Raw genomic sequence first — 12,518 nt, forward strand, 5'->3', positions numbered from 1 at the left:
GTCTTGGTGGAAAAGGTTCTGCAAGACTATGAACTTAAAAAAGAGCAAGTTCTTTCTGTCGTAACTGACAATGCTTCAAATATGATAAGTACTATTAAGCTAATGAATGAGAGTAATGATGGTGACCAGCAGCTGGAAGAACATTCTGGGTCCACAGACACAGAAATGTTTGAAATAGAGGAACACAGTATTGTAACTGAGGAGCAAACTGAAGTTGCTTCAGATGAACAGCAACATGATAGTTTAGATGATCTTGTTGAAACTGTGTCAATATGTTCTTTCATCACATGCGCTGTGTTGTGCATACGCTACAGCTGGCTATGAGAGACAGTCTGCAAGAAGGACATGCTGCTGCACTGATTGGCAAGGTGAGAAAATTGGCTACTGTTGCCAGAACCCCTAAAGTTGACTCAATTTTGAAGAGACGTGCTGGAAAAGGGGCAATTATTGATCAAGCCACACGATGGGGCAGTACTTACTTAATGATTCAGCGCTTGGTTGAACTGAAAAACCTTTCTTGTAGACAACCCTCAACTGACGCTAAATGAAAGTCAGTGGAATCAGGTGACTGAGCTGGAAAAATTGCTAGAGCACCCATCTACAGTGACTAAAAAATTACAAGCAGAGGACTTAACTCCAGGTATTTTCTTAAAGGAGTGGAAGAACCTGATGTTTCGCCTGTCCCAAAGAGGAGGGTTAATTGCAAGTGGCATTGCTACATCAATGAAACAGAGAGAGGAGCTACTATTACAAAATAACATTCTTTTGGCAGCTGTTTATGTAGACCCAATGCATCGGATTCTTCTAGATGATCAACAGCTAAGTAAAGGAAAAGAAGCTCTGTTTGAAATAGCTGTAAGGATGAAAGGGTTGCAGAACAGTCAGGAGGAACAAGAATTTGGTCGTCCTGCCACATCTTCACCCTCATCATCAACTGATGAAGAATTCAATTTAAAAAAATATTTGGTTCACAAGGACCGTGCAAAGCGTTCCCGCATAGAAGAGTCATCCCCATCAAGGAACACAGCCAGTACATTTCAGCAGAATTTTTCATGTGCACTAAAAGAAATTGAGAAATTTGACCGTTCATCAAAAATAACAGTGCAACAAGCGATTCCTCTGTATCCTGACATTGTCAGAGATGTTGCCCGAGTGGTTACTGCTTTGCCACCAACACAAGTTAGTGTAGAGAGGTTGTTCTCTGCTCTCAAAATAATTAGATCAGATTTGAGGGCATCCATGAAGGAGGATCTGACAGAGGCAATACTTTTTCTGAGGACAAATTTATAGATTTCTTCTTATTAACTGCATAAAAGTGTTTATTGCATATTTACTTACAGTTTAGAAAAGTTTATAAAAGTTATTTGCTATATTCTAATTGTATTCTAATAAATGTAGTTTTTGCTCTAAGTGGTCTGATTACTTATATGATGGTGAGAAACTGAATAAGCACGATGTTTAATATTTTACAACAGTAAATTTGTTATGAATTGGCCATTTATGAAGGAGTCGGAGCCTGATAAAATCCAGGAGTCGGAACTGTGGCTTACCGACTCCACAGCCCTGGCCCTTACACTCTCTTCCCCAATATCCCAAAGCCACCCGTACACTCTTCCCAGATATTCCATGGATGCTTGTGACTTAGGGCATACGTTACACCCGCCTACATGCTAAAGGCTCGCAGTCAGACACGCGCTTCTCCCCAAAAGCAAGCGTAAATTCCGGGCAGTCTATCTGGTCAGCTGCCTGGTTAGGGAAGGGCCGATTCTTCCTATATCAGGGTGCAGTATTCGGCTATGTCAACCCGGAATCTGCCTTAAAAACTGATGAAAAAGCATCTGATAAAATGGACATATCGCACAGCAATGTCACAGTTTTGAACGGTGGTGATCCAGTGGCCAAGACCCACAGTGATCACTAACACTAAGAAACAGAAGTAACCTACCAATCGCTGATCTCCAGGTCTTTAGTTTGCAGAATGTAATTGCTGTAATTATGGCAAGGTCAGGGAAGAGGTGAGCTGTGACATCACCTATTGTGAATGATGGATCCTGTATTATATACTGTATATAGAGGTGTTATCAGTACAGGAGGTGAGCTGTGACATCACCTATTGTGAATGATGGATCCTGTATTATATACTGTATATAGAGGTGTTATCAGTACAGGAGGAGGTGAGCTGTGACATCACCTATTGTGAATGATGGATCCTGTATTATATACTGTATATAGAGGTGTTATCAGTACAGGAGGAGGTGAGCTGTGACATCACCTATTGTGAATGATGGATCCTGTATTATATACTGTATATAGAGGTGTTATCAGTACAGGAGGAGGTGAGCTGTGACCACCTATTGTGAATGGTGAATTTTGCCATCACGATTACGACTGATATCCCATCTATATACAGTAGACGAGATCGCCCGAGAGGTCATCTTTCTGTAAATTCCCTGACAATAAAACCAACACCGGAGTGCAGATTATAAAGGCTTTTATTAGAAAAGTTATACATAACACGGCATATCAACTATATTCAGGAACAATTATTCTCAAGAAGCGATGAAAACCGACCAAATGGTGTAACAAGATTAATCTCTACAATTAGAACATCCACATTATCTACAATATCTTTATACAAAGTGGGGAGGGGGCTCGGAGGCACGTCAAATAGAAAAGAGCAAAGCACGCTTAAAGCTTTTTTTTTTTTAATATTATAGTGGACGGGGAAACTGCAAGAAAAATGCTTAAAATATTGATTTTGTTGACTTTTTCCCCCCATGTGCGGTTGGGGGAGAGTAAAACCATTAAAAGACTGGTGGATGACAATGAAAGGCTGCATAAAAATAAAAAATTAAGTGAATTTTTTTTTTTCACGGCAAGCCATAATTAGACAGAAATTTAGTGGCGTTTATTTCTTGAAATCCCTTGTTTAGCTGTCAGAGCTCCAAATTACCTCCATAGACATGAAAGGTGAAAACCTACACCACTAGAGGGAGCTGAAGAGGTTACTGCATACAGGATGCTCTAGGCTCCCCTCTAGTGGTGGCTGCAGATACGCTGATTTTTAGAATTCATCTTGGCCAACGCAGAGCCCTTAGGTGTGACTAAAGCTTTATAACTTTGATATTTTGGTTGGCCCCTAAATACGGTGAGTCAGTGACTGTTTAAATCGCATGATAGAAATACTCAGCTGTGTATGGGCCCATAGACAAAGCGGTATTCCCATCTCTAAGATACAATCCCAATATGTAGTAGGTATATTAACAAATACCTCCAATTACAAGTGTAGAATAGTGCTACTGATTCGCTATGTCACTTACCCCATGTGCAGGGCATTGCTGCAGCTTAGGTATCCATGGTTATGACCATTAAAAACTGTCACTGTATCAGTGGGTGTAGCCATGGATACCCAAGCTACTGCAATGCCCTGCACATGGGGTAAGTGACACAGTGAATCAGAAGAACTGTACTAAATTGCTATTTGGAGGTATCTGGGAATATTATACCTACTACATATTGGGATAGGATACTGGGAGATTGGAATAGCCCTTTAATGAAATATTAAACAGCGCTGAAACTTTAGCTCAGTTATCTTCGTCAAATATGAAATTGTAGAATTTTTGTAGTCACTTTAATTAAAAAGATCTTAAATAGGAAATTAGAGGGACCATTAGTGAAATATTAAACTGACCTGCCATTTCCCAGTGCAAAACTATAACCTCCAGCATAAACAGAGCCTACAAGCTGTCAGGACATGCTGGGAGCTGTAGTTATACAAGAGTGGAGAACATGATCTTTATACATATATAATATAATAAGTGATCTACATCATCAGCCAGGCTTGATAAAGATTTTAAATTTGTGTATTTTTTTTTTTAAATCAAAAGAGGCAAAACAGCAGTGTGCAGTAGTTGGCCGAAACGTACACATATAGCTATCCGGAGATATGTATTGGAGCTGGAACGAAGCACGATACAGCAGCTATGTACCAGTAACGTTCAGCAGGGCATCGCCTTCACATCGGCCTCGCACGTCCTGTGTGTCCAGTATGGCCGGACAGACCTTCTCCAACACAGAGTGGGAAATTAATGGATTCTCTCAGCAGAAAGGTCGTTACACAAGAAACTATCGAGAATCTTTATTTTAAAGAACTGTCACAGTTCCTCTGTCGTCTCTCAAGGAAACGGCTAAATAAGACAAAAGAACTATATTATTGTAAAATAAGATGATCATCTGGTGGGCGTGAAAGATGCTGCCAGATCAGATACAAAGATTTGTAAAGCGTTCATTCTCCAGGGGGGCAATCTTCTCCCCTCTCTGTACATTTTTGGGGAAATTAAACATTTTATGCTTCAATGCAAGAAAAAAAAAAATAACTAAACAAAAACACACATTACTTAGCTTTCCTTTAATGCCTTAAAATACTACTAAAATGTCATTATTTACAATCAGTTTACATTTACAAAAGTGGAATAAGAGCCAATAAAGAACCCAAAGAAAAAACAAAACAAAGATAGATTTGGCCATCCAGAGAGATGTCGCCTTGTGTTCTAGCTCTGGGGGTCCCGGGTGAGTAGTGAGGGCTTTCACACCGCTTTATGGGCTGGGGAACATTAGTTCTTGGTTATATACCCAGGATTCATTTAATTTGGTACCAAAAATACAGACACTTATAAACCGACGCATAGGCCCGAGCCATAAACGAGTGGGAATCCTGCCAGCAAGCATGTTCTCTGCATAGGCAGAAAATTTTCTGTTCCAGCTGCTCATTATAGCAGCTGAATGGTGAATGAGATTTTCTGAAATCCACAATGTTAAATGATCGGTGCTGTGGAACTGTGTCGCCAACGTCCACGCAGCGAGGGGAAAATCTGCCGCATTTCCGCAACGAAATCTGCATCCGACATTGTTGCTGTAGATTTACATTGCAAGTCTTAACGATCTTATCGATATACGTGGTTATCAAAGACTTGATCTTGATAGTCCGGACAGATTTGTCCGACCCCCGAAGACTCAGTGAGGACAGATCTATACATGCATTTCTGCACGAGACCACACATCGGACTAGGTGTAAATTAGAAAGTGTCAGGAATTTTAATTGTTGGCCTTAATGAAGTAACTAACTGGACATTAATAATAATAATAATAAAAAAAAAAAAAAAAAACTAAAAAGAATTGTCTGGAACTACCTTGAACACAGATGGTTAAATATAAAACTCAGAAGAAAAAGAATCGGGTGAAAAAAAAGGGGCAAAGGTGAGAAATCGAAGCTCAAGTGAAAAAAAGAAGAGATACAGAACGAAAATACTCAGTATTAGTCAAAGCAACAAATATTAATTATTTCTGCAACTTTAAAACCAAAAACCTGGAAAATAGAGGTAACTTTTTTTTCTACCAAACAGCCTAGCAAAAAAATAAAGTTAAAGTTAATGGGTTGTGAGACGCTTACGACGGCCAACACTGCACACTGCTGCCCTGCGCATTTACTCACCACTCTATCAACACTTTTTTTCCTTTAACCTCAGCAGAACTTGTAAAACGAGTCAATGACTAAAGACATAATCGAGATCACTTTCACCCATCCACATTTAAAACCCATAAAAAATAGATGTTGCATTGGAAAAATAAAATAAAAACAGGACAAACTTTTTACATTTTAAACCAGCCATGAGCCAATAGAATAGCCTTGTGTGACATCACCAGCGTGACCCGGTGCTGATCGGCATGGGGGTCACTTTTTATTACGCCGCTCCGCCATGCGAGCTCCGGCAGGCAGGATTTGTACAGGTTGTGAAGTCGCTAGCTTTGGCGGATGCAGAAAGCCAAATCACACAACGTGAAACCTCGGTCCTGGCGTGGCGATGATGTCGCTGTAGGGCTCCTCCTGGGTAAGTTCAATGGCCTGTTGCTTTTTAAGGACCAGGAAGCTGTAGAACTTGGCCGCTGCTTGCTTCCGGTTTGTGTTTCGACACAGTTCAAGCAAACTGATGGACTCGGCGCCGGTTCTGGCGAGGACTCGCTGCAAATCAAAAACCGAAAACAGAAATCAGCAAAGCCAAAAACCTGAGATTTAAAGGGGGTTGTCAAAACAAAGTTTTTTGTTTTTTTTTATTGGATGCGTTTAAAACAATAAAACGTAGAGATAATCCATTACTGGCAGCTACGCTGATCTAGTGTAGGATGCTCCGGGGATCTGCGCTGCCTCAGGAAGCAATGTCTGTCCTCTCAGATGCTTCAGGACTACTGAGGTATGTCATTGGCTGCAGCAGTCAGGTGACTAGAACACAGAATTATCCAATGACACGCCCTTCTGCTAGTCACATGACCGATGCAGCAAATCCCTGGCTTCAGTGGTCATATGGCTTCCTGACTGATCGGGCGCAGATCTCCGGGGCGGCCTTCACTGGATACATGGAGCCGGTGTTAGGAGATTCATGCATTTATCATTTTAAAAGCATCCATGCCTAAAACCTACAAACAAATATGTGCTGGACAATCCCTTTAAACTATTTTAGTTAAAAGGGTAGATTTACTACTTTCACTTTCTAGACTTTGGAGAACCATTACCCATATGGCAACTGAGATATGCCATAGAGATTGGGCTTTAGCAAATCTTAAGAGCAGGTCACAGTCATTTAGTAGCTAGCAGGTGAATATGTATATACTTATCCAATGGGGAGGGCTAATTAGTCAGTGACCACCTATATAGCTACAGGTACGAGTCCATGCATTGTGCCCGGACCCATGTAGTGGTGCCTGGATTACACAAGGCGTTCGGACCAAGAGCTCTGGATGCTGCAATTGCATCGCACCGCTTATGTGGACGCAGAATCAGAGGCACACGGCGCAGGTACAGGACGAGGCCCATGAAGGGCGATAAAGGCCATATTTAGTACGATACGAGTGTACCTGGCCTGCTAACACTCATTATCCCACAATTCATTTTACAAAAAAAGTCAAGATTAACCTCGATATTATTCCCCAGGTTAACTTTTGACTTTGTTTATGAAATGGCTTAAAATGCATAGGGCCAATATTAATCCCTTTACTGCTGAATCGGCATTATAAGGAATATGCCCAGAAAGTTTATTTAGTATATATATGTAAAAAAAAAAAGAAACACTACTGACTTCAGAAATGCGCATAATGGGATCATCTGTGAAATAAATCAGAAGTCAATAAAACAGTACAAAGGACCCCAAGAGAGAAGAGAACATTAGACAGATGTACAACACATTTCTGGAGCTACCGGCGGCTGTCACCGGACAAAATGCCACTAGTAAGACCCATCGCTACAGGACAAGAGCCGGCCGTGCAGTTACTAAGCTGTAATGCGCACAGTATATATATTATCACGTGCAGGGCTATAATGGATGAGGACGCAGTGATGATGGTGCTCGTCACTCATCCACCAGTGCAGAGTGATGAAACTATACAGACACGACCGTGACTATCGGCACAGTACCTGAAGGCCGTGCAGCATCTGCTGAGTCCTCTTGTTCCAGCGCCGTTCCTCCTGGTCCTGCTCCGTCCCAGTGTTGTCTTCCTCCTGCGATAACAAGAGCAGCAATGAGAAACATCTGCAAGTCCTGATCAATATTCATAGGATAACAAGCCAAAGAGAAAACAAACTCATATTTCTCACTATCTCTGGAGCACCGAGCTCTCGTATTAAACCACCCGCTTGTCTGGTACATCGCAAATGACTCTCCAGTCTCCTCACTTTGAAAATATTTGGTGAAACAGATTTTTTTTTTTAAAGATGTTAAAACCACAGATGTTTTTAGTTGGCTGGAGAGATAAAGGCGTACTGTGGTGTCATTTCAGGAGCACAGACACATTGGCGACTCTGTGCCAACAGTTATACTGCAGTTGGAAATTAAAGATGGGGACAATAGTGAAGGCCGAGGACCCATAAGTGAAGATCATTTTCTGGAGCACATGACTAACCCCCGTGAGTCACAAACTCCCATTTTCAGGTGGTAATCTTTAGCACACAAGCACAGTGATCCGTACCTCCTCTTCCTCCTCAAACTCTTTTTCCTTCTCTTTCTCAGGAATGAGGTTGAGTTCGGGGATCAGGTCGTTAAGATTCTGCGGTTCCTCTGGAGGAAGCTCCACTGGTGGCATCTCGATCTGAGGCTGCTCAGGCTCCTGCTGCAAGACAAAAACCCACAATCAATGTGAATGAGCAATTAATTATATGTAGATGTCACGCCTGCCAAATACAGGTGAGTTTCCAATGTATCTGGAGTACTCTGTGCACAATCATCGATTCGGCAGGCCGGCGCTCACCGGCAGTAACGGCTCTGGCTCCATTTGCTCGGAATCGCGTTTCACGCCTTGCTGTTCTGGCTGAGGAGGTGGTGGCATCACGGTTTCATCCAGATGAGTCCTGCTTCCCTCCATCATAGACTCCTGTAATCTGCTAGGTTCCTCCAAGATGGGCTGATCTACAGGGCACAAGACAAGACGTTAAAAAAACATAAGTAGCAGCCTTCTACCTAGAGTCTGCGATTAAAGCCCGGATGAAAGTCCATCAGTTTCAGTATTGGCGAGTTGTCTCCGTCCTGTTTACTTTTAGCCATTGAGGAAGAGGCAAACAAACAATTGGTGGGAGTGCCAGGTCATCAATATATCAGTCCATGACAGTCTCTTAAATGCGTTCTCTTACTTTCCATTATCCAGAGAGGACGTGACGGCATAGCTCAGAACTGTGCTTTCACTCAGTTTGGAGGCAAAGGCAGCTTTGGCTTTGACCAGTACTTTGCAATTTTAGAGATTTAATAAGATGGGACAACCCATTTCATTTTCAACCCACACGTCACCATCGTGGAGTATTTTACTTCATTGTTATTAGAAGGTAAAGCGGAAGTGGCATGTGCTGAGAACGTACCGATAACATCCTGCTGCCTCATCTCCTCTCTTGGAACATCAGGATTCTCAAACTCCTTCAGGAACTCGTCCAAGTTGTCGGCTTCACCTCCTTTCCTTCTCTTTCGGAGCTCATCAGGTACCACAGGGGTGAGGCATCGCGTGAATAGCTGACAGGATAAAACAGACAGGTACTGAGTGCTGTTATATATAGAACCGTTGGCACAACTCTAAAAATAGTGGTGCACAAGTAGGATCCCAATCCGTATACTTGTATAGACTAACGTGACACACACACGTATATTACAGTGAAGATGTTTAGAAAGTACAGTACATCATAAAGTACAGTACATACAGTAAATTTTACTGTATGTGTGTGCCAAGTTATTCTATACAGGAACTGAGTGCAGGCGTAAATCTTCACAGTAATATATTTTATCCTGTGGTAAAAAATGCCTTGTGGTTACCAACAGGAATGTTTACCTTCAGAAGTCGGGAGTTCCACAGAGGCTGAGCGGGCAGAGAGAAGAGCTTCTCCACGCCGCCCGTCTCCTTCCACATCATCAGTTTCTTTGTGGGGGGCGCCAGGTCCAGGGTGGTGACGATGTCGGAGTAGTCGCTCAGCTGGGCACGGATGGTCTTACTGTCCAACTCCTTAACACTGTCGACGATCAGCTTCCTTTTCCGCTTCGCTTTAGTTTCCTTAACTGTGACATTAAAAGGGATTATTCAGTACAGATCAATCAAGATATTTTCTGATTAAATTTTAATTGCAGAGCTTGTTACTAAAAGAATTCATTATTAGAAACCTTTTTTTCCCCATACTGAAGGGAACTTGTCTCCAGATTTTGCTACCCTATTTGAAAGCAGCTTGATGTACAGGCAGAGACCCCGATTCCAGCAATGTGCTACTTACTGGGTTGCTTGCTGCAATTTTTATAAAATCACTACCGTATATACCCGTGTATAAGCAGAGATTTTCAGCCCATTTTTTGGGGCTGAAAGTCCCCCCCCGGCTTATACACTAGTCATACCGGGGGGGGGGGGGGGGGGGGGGGGTATTGGCGGGGGAGTCAGAGCTCATACTCTCCCTCTGCAGCCCCCCTGCTTGCTCCATGTTCTCGGGGCTGTTGTGCTCTTCTTGCTTCAGCGGTCAACGTGGTACCAACTCATGAATATGCGCATATTTATGACTTTAATGAGCGGTACCACATGACAGCTGAAGCAGGAAGAGCACAGCAGCCCCGAGAACATGGAACAAGCGGGCTGCGCTGCAGAGCCCTGCGCCAGAGCCAGCAACACTGACGAGCAGCAGGAGAGGAGTATAGTTTTTCTTTTGTAATGGAGGCAGCGGCAGCAACATGATGGGGCCACTCACTGTCCTCATTATCTGGGGCCGCACACCGTGCAGCAGCGTTACCTGGGGCCGCACACCGTGCAGCAGCGTTACCTGGGGCCGCACACCGTGCAGCAGCGTTACCTGGGGCCGCACACCGTGCAGCAGCGTTACCTGGGGCCGCACACCGTGCAGCAGCGTTACCTGGGGCCGCACACCGTGCAGCAGCGTTACCTGGGGCCGCACACCGTGCAGCATTATCTGGGCAGGGGCGGGCTGGGTGGCAGAGAGGCAAATGCCCCCCGGGCCGCTCCCCCAGCCCCTGTACAAGGCCGGCCGCACAGCAAATTGTGCGCGGCTGTGCCCTCTGTACTGTGATGTGACAGTCAGCACCTCGCCGCCTGCGTCACAGTCTATCACGCCGGGGCCAGGTGCTGCGCACGGCCGTCACCTTGCCGGCTGCACAGCTCCCGAGTCCCGCTCCCTCCGGCTGTACTTCCGGGTCAGGTGTCGGGCGTGCGCGATGATGTCATCGCGCACGCGCCGACATGTCCCGGCTGACGCTGAAAGCAGAGGGGCTGCTGGGGAGCAGCTGTGAGGTAAGTATGGGAAACTTTTTTTTCTTTATAAAATGAATTCAATGGGTGAGGGCGTGCGGGGGCTGTACAGGATGAAGGGGGGGCGAGCGGGGGGCTGTACAGGATGGGGGGGGGGGCGAGCGGGGGCTGTACAGGATAGGGGGGGCGAGCGGGGGCTGTACAGGATAAGGGGGGGCGAGCGGGGGCTGTACAGGATGAAGGCGGGGCGAGCGGGGGCTGTACAGGATGAAGGCGGGGCGAGCGGGGGCTGTACAGGATGAAGGCGGGGCGAGCGGGGGCTGTACAGGATGAAGGCGGGGCGAGCGGGGGCTACACATGATGAAGGCGGGGCGAGCGGGGGCTACACATGATGAAGGCAGGGCAAGCGGGGGCTACACATGATGAAGGCAGGGCGAGCGGGGGCTACACATGATGAAGGCAGGGCGAGCGGGGGCTACACATGATGAAGGCAGGGCGAGCGGGGGCTACACATGATGAAGGCAGGGCGAGCGGGGGCTACACATGATGAAGGCAGGGCGAGCGGGGGCTACACATGATGAAGGCAGGGCGAGCGGGGGCTACACATGATGAAGGCAGGGCGAGCGGGGGCTACACATGATGAAGGCAGGGCGAGCGGGGGCTACACATGATGAAGGCAGGGCGAGCGGGGGCTACACATGATGAAGGCAGGGCGAGCGGGGGCTACACATGATGAAGGCAGGGCGAGCGGGGGCTACACATGATGAAGGGGGGTGTGGGGGCTGTGCATGATGAAGGAAGGGTGAGTGGGGGCTGTACATGATGAAGGCGGGGTGAGTGGGGGCTGTACATGAAGGGGGCTGAGTGGGGGCTACACATGAAGGAAGGGTGAGTGGGGCTGTACATGATGAAGAGGGGAATAAGGGGGACTGCACATGATGAATTAGTGGGTAAGGGGGACTGTACATGATGAAATGGAAGGTGGATAAGAGGCTGCAAATGATGAAGGGGACTTCAAATTAAAGTGGGGGGACTGCAAATGATAAAGTGGAGGATATGACGGGGGATGCAAATGATGAATTCAGTGTGAGTGATGGGGCACAGCAATTTAATTGAAGGTGGGGGGTGAGGAGAACAAATGATGTATTGAAGGTGGGGCTGGGGAGAGCAAATGATCTATGGGGAGAACAAATAATTTTGAGAGTGGGGGAGTAAATGATGTATTGATTGTGGGGTAGAGCAGTTGATAATAAATAGAAGGTGGGAGAGAAAGACATGACAATGAATTGAGGCGGGAGGGGCATGTAAATATAATGAATCGGGATTAGGGTTAGAGCGGGAGGTACATAGTGGGGGTGTTGAGGATGAAGTGCCTGGTAATGAATTAGGGAAAAAAGTACAGGCGTTAATTTATATTATAATATTATATTCTGTATTCAGATGTGTAGTATAGAAGAAAGGGAGAAAGTGCTCTGGAAGACGTGCTCTAGGTAACTGTTATTTTATGCAGAGACAAGTACTGGCTGGAAGAAGCGATGGCGTTCTGTGCGGGATGAAAAAGAAAAGCAAAGATGAAAGACTTCAGCTAGAGACTTCACTGGTGAGTCAGTGTGTTACCTGTGCACTGACACTATACACTGTATACTATATACAGAGCTCCTGTGGGTAATGTCACTGGTGATCCCTGTATTACCTGTACACTGACACTACAGTTGTGGCCAAAAGTATTGACACCCCTGCAATTCTGTCAG

General features: G+C 45.2%; 1 protein-coding gene across 3 annotated transcripts in view; it reads right to left on the bottom strand.

The window, feature by feature from the left end:
- Nucleotides 1-2,474: 2,474 nt before the first annotated feature.
- RAD21 (RAD21 cohesin complex component) overlaps nucleotides 2,475-12,518 on the bottom strand; it is a 33,014-nt gene continuing 22,970 nt past the window's right edge. For 2 of the 3 annotated variants that reach the window (XM_073590227.1, XM_073590226.1), the window contains exons 9-14: nucleotides 9,358-9,581; nucleotides 8,897-9,044; nucleotides 8,296-8,453; nucleotides 8,017-8,157; nucleotides 7,466-7,549; nucleotides 2,475-6,019 (exon numbers count right to left, since the gene is read on the bottom strand). In XM_073590227.1, coding sequence (XP_073446328.1) covers nucleotides 5,828-6,019; nucleotides 7,466-7,549; nucleotides 8,017-8,157; nucleotides 8,296-8,453; nucleotides 8,897-9,044; nucleotides 9,358-9,581 — 947 coding nt within the window. In that variant the 3' untranslated portion in view covers nucleotides 2,475-5,827. The remainder of the gene's footprint in view (nucleotides 6,020-7,465; nucleotides 7,550-8,016; nucleotides 8,158-8,295; nucleotides 8,454-8,896; nucleotides 9,045-9,357; nucleotides 9,582-12,518) is intronic. The other variant, XM_073590228.1, reaches the window with a different exon arrangement.

Source organism: Dendrobates tinctorius, unplaced genomic scaffold, assembly GCF_039654945.1.
Source record: "Dendrobates tinctorius isolate UK_male_01 unplaced genomic scaffold, ASM3965494v1 ptg000116l, whole genome shotgun sequence".
NCBI lineage: Eukaryota > Metazoa > Chordata > Amphibia > Anura > Dendrobatidae > Dendrobates > Dendrobates tinctorius.